The following is a 2,816-nucleotide window of genomic DNA, read 5'->3' as shown; positions in this document are numbered from 1 at the left end:
ATATTATCACAGTGCAAATGTGTGCAGCAGACACAACCTCCATTCAAATAGCACTGCTGCAGTCGCTTTAGTGATATCACGGTGTAAATACACAGCAGACATAGAGTAAATTATATCCAGCACCAACAGTGCAGGGGGCCATTTTGACCAAAGGGGGGCGGACTGCTCTTATTCTCACAGATTGAAATAAAGAGGGTATTTGGCTCGTTTTGCTCACTCAATGCAACCCTAAACAGATGAGGATTTTTACTATTAGAATATAGTCTTTTATTCTTTAAATAAAAGGTATTTTCCTGGTCCACACTGAATTGTAACTAAATTAATGGTGGCTTTTTTATTTATATATAATGCAAGCTAAAGCATTTTTTTGCTATATTTTTCTAATCGTGTTGTGAGGTTACGAGAGTGTGAAAGCGTACTGTGGGGGCTTGTTTCACCGTCAGTTGAATAATCCAGGTCCGTCTCCTGTTGCGCTGCGTCTGGATAGGGAAATGTGGCGCGCAAACGCACGGCGCGTCTCCATGAGCCTTTCCTTAATGTTGTTGGACGGATTTCGGACCGCGTCAACTATGAATGAATATAACCAAAGATGAATCTCTCCTTGGTGAACTGCTCCTCTTGGAAAGCGGAGTCGCTGGTCATTTCTTTGGGCTTTTCGGTCATTTTCCTGCTCGGCACCGGGGGAAACTCTCTGGTCCTCGCGGTTCTGTTCCGTAACGGGCAGATGAACACCAAAACCACCAACATGTTCATCTTCAACCTCGGGATAGCAGATCTGTGCTTTATTGTTTTCTGCGTGCCCTTTCAGGCCACCATCTACACCCTGGATGAGTGGGTGTTCGGTCCTGTGGTGTGTAAGGTGGTGCACTTCATCATTTTCCTCACCATGTACGCGAGCATCTTCACCCTGACAGCTGTTTCCCTGGACAGGTGCGTCTGCTACATTTTATAAAAGTATTCCTAGATAATAAAAATGGTTCCGAATTACACAACCTGCACATTCAAAGGAAAACATATTATATGTTGGAGGTGCAGTTGGCAGTTGGCAGTTACTTTAAATGACACTTTATTAAATTGTCAGTACAGTAATACCAACAGGAGCGTTTCTGGATTGGGTGGATAATTCCTTACGTGTTACAGCAGTTAGTTCACTTAAGATATAAATACTAAAGCATGTAAGTAAGGTACAAATAATAAGCAAAAGTAATGAACAATGAAAAAATGTAGATGGAATAAAACGAAAAGTTAAAGGACAGAGTGCCACAACCATTAAGGCTTTGCTTTTGACAACAAAGCCTTTACAATACAAAAAATACATACAGTTTATTTGCCAATTGTAAAAAGATAACCTTGCAAACACATCCAAATGATTGAAAGCAAAATCAATTTGAAAGGACAAGATATGGACATAGATAATTACTTTAATATCAGGTTTATTAAATGTAAAATGTTTATGACAGCAACGCACTTTTAAATCATATGTTGTATACTCAAAATTAGACTCAATACTTATGGGTTTGTTTTCTTTTATTAGGCTTCATGGTATTTTAACATGTACCATCATCCACATGTACAATACAAAGGCTAGGTGAAGATTATTGATTTGTTTAGTTGTATAGAAATCAACTTGAGAATCACCTTTAGTAACTGAAAACAAATTGTCCATGCAGAGTATCACCTTAATCAAACTACTATGATTCACAGCCGTCAGTAACGAACATCTGGATCTCTTGCAGGTATTTAGCTATTTGCTACCCGCTCCGCTCTAGAGAGATGAGAACCCCCAAGAACGCGATCATCTCCATCTGCCTGGTCTGGGCCTTGGCGCTGGTTTTCTCTGGCCCGTATCTCAGCTACTACTCACAGATGGACCTGGCTGGCACTGTCGTGTGTATTCCTGACTGGGAGTCCAAGCCACGCATCATCATGGACGTGTGCACCTTCGTCTTCGGCTACCTCATTCCCGTCCTGGTGCTCGGCCTCACCTACGCCCGCACCATCCGGTACCTGTGGACCAGCGTGGACCCCTTGAAGGACATGTCCGAGTCGAGGCGGGCCAAACGTAAAGTCACCAAGATGATCATCGTGGTGGCGGCCCTCTTCTGCCTCTGCTGGCTGCCCCATCACGTGGTCATCCTCTGCATGTGGTTCGGAAGCTTCCCGCTCAACCACACCACCTACGTCCTGCGCATCCTGTCCCACCTGGTGGCCTACACCAACTCCTGCCTCAACCCCATCGTCTATGCGCTCATCTCCAAGCACTTTCGCAAAGGTTTCAGGAAGGTGTTCAGCTGCTCCCTGAGGAGGAGGGAGGTCAACAAGGTGCACGTGGTTCAGGCGGTGAACACGGTCAACAGCATGGAGACGTCCAACTGAACACAAAGACATTGAATCTGACAAGATGGAGGACAGGATGAGCCAACTGAACATTATGAACATACTCAAAAACGTGCTTTAGATGAAACTATGTCCCAAAAGCATTTAATTCACTGAACTAAAAGCATCAAGCCTGTGGAGCAGACTTGTCTTTAAGGAAAGACCCTAATGACACAACTGTTACAAATGAGAATACCTCAGACCTCAGAAAAGCTGAAGAGGCTTGACCGGTAATTACAGAGAAACTGATGAATGGAGAAGGGATGTCAATGATTAAACACTACGTGACGATTAGCACGAGTGTTTTTGACCAGTGACGCATGAAGGTATAGGTTAATTTACAGTCTAATTGGGCGGTTCAGAGAGGATGAGCTTCTCCAATGAACGCAGTGAGTGTGCGTCCAGCTTTCTTCGCTCTCAAAGCTAATTATATAGCAGGC

The 2,816-nt window shown here is 43.8% G+C and overlaps 1 protein-coding gene across 1 annotated transcript; it reads left to right on the top strand.

Moving 5' to 3' along the window:
- Positions 1-589: 589 nt before the first annotated feature.
- On the top strand, positions 590-2,376 carry LOC307024413 (galanin receptor 2a; the record flags this gene model as incomplete). The annotated part of the gene is made up of 2 exons (XM_079658482.1): positions 590-930; positions 1,737-2,376. The coding sequence occupies 2 exons, from the start codon at positions 590-592 to the stop codon at positions 2,374-2,376; spliced, it is 981 nt and encodes a 326-aa protein (XP_079514608.1).
- Between the last annotated feature and the right edge of the window lie 440 nt (positions 2,377-2,816).

This window comes from Notothenia rossii (genome assembly GCF_949606895.1).
Source record: "Notothenia rossii genome assembly, chromosome: 11".
Classification (NCBI taxonomy): Eukaryota; Metazoa; Chordata; class Actinopteri; order Perciformes; family Nototheniidae; genus Notothenia; species Notothenia rossii.
Note: the sequence above shows the minus strand (reverse complement) of the source record. Positions and strands in the feature narration are given on the sequence as shown.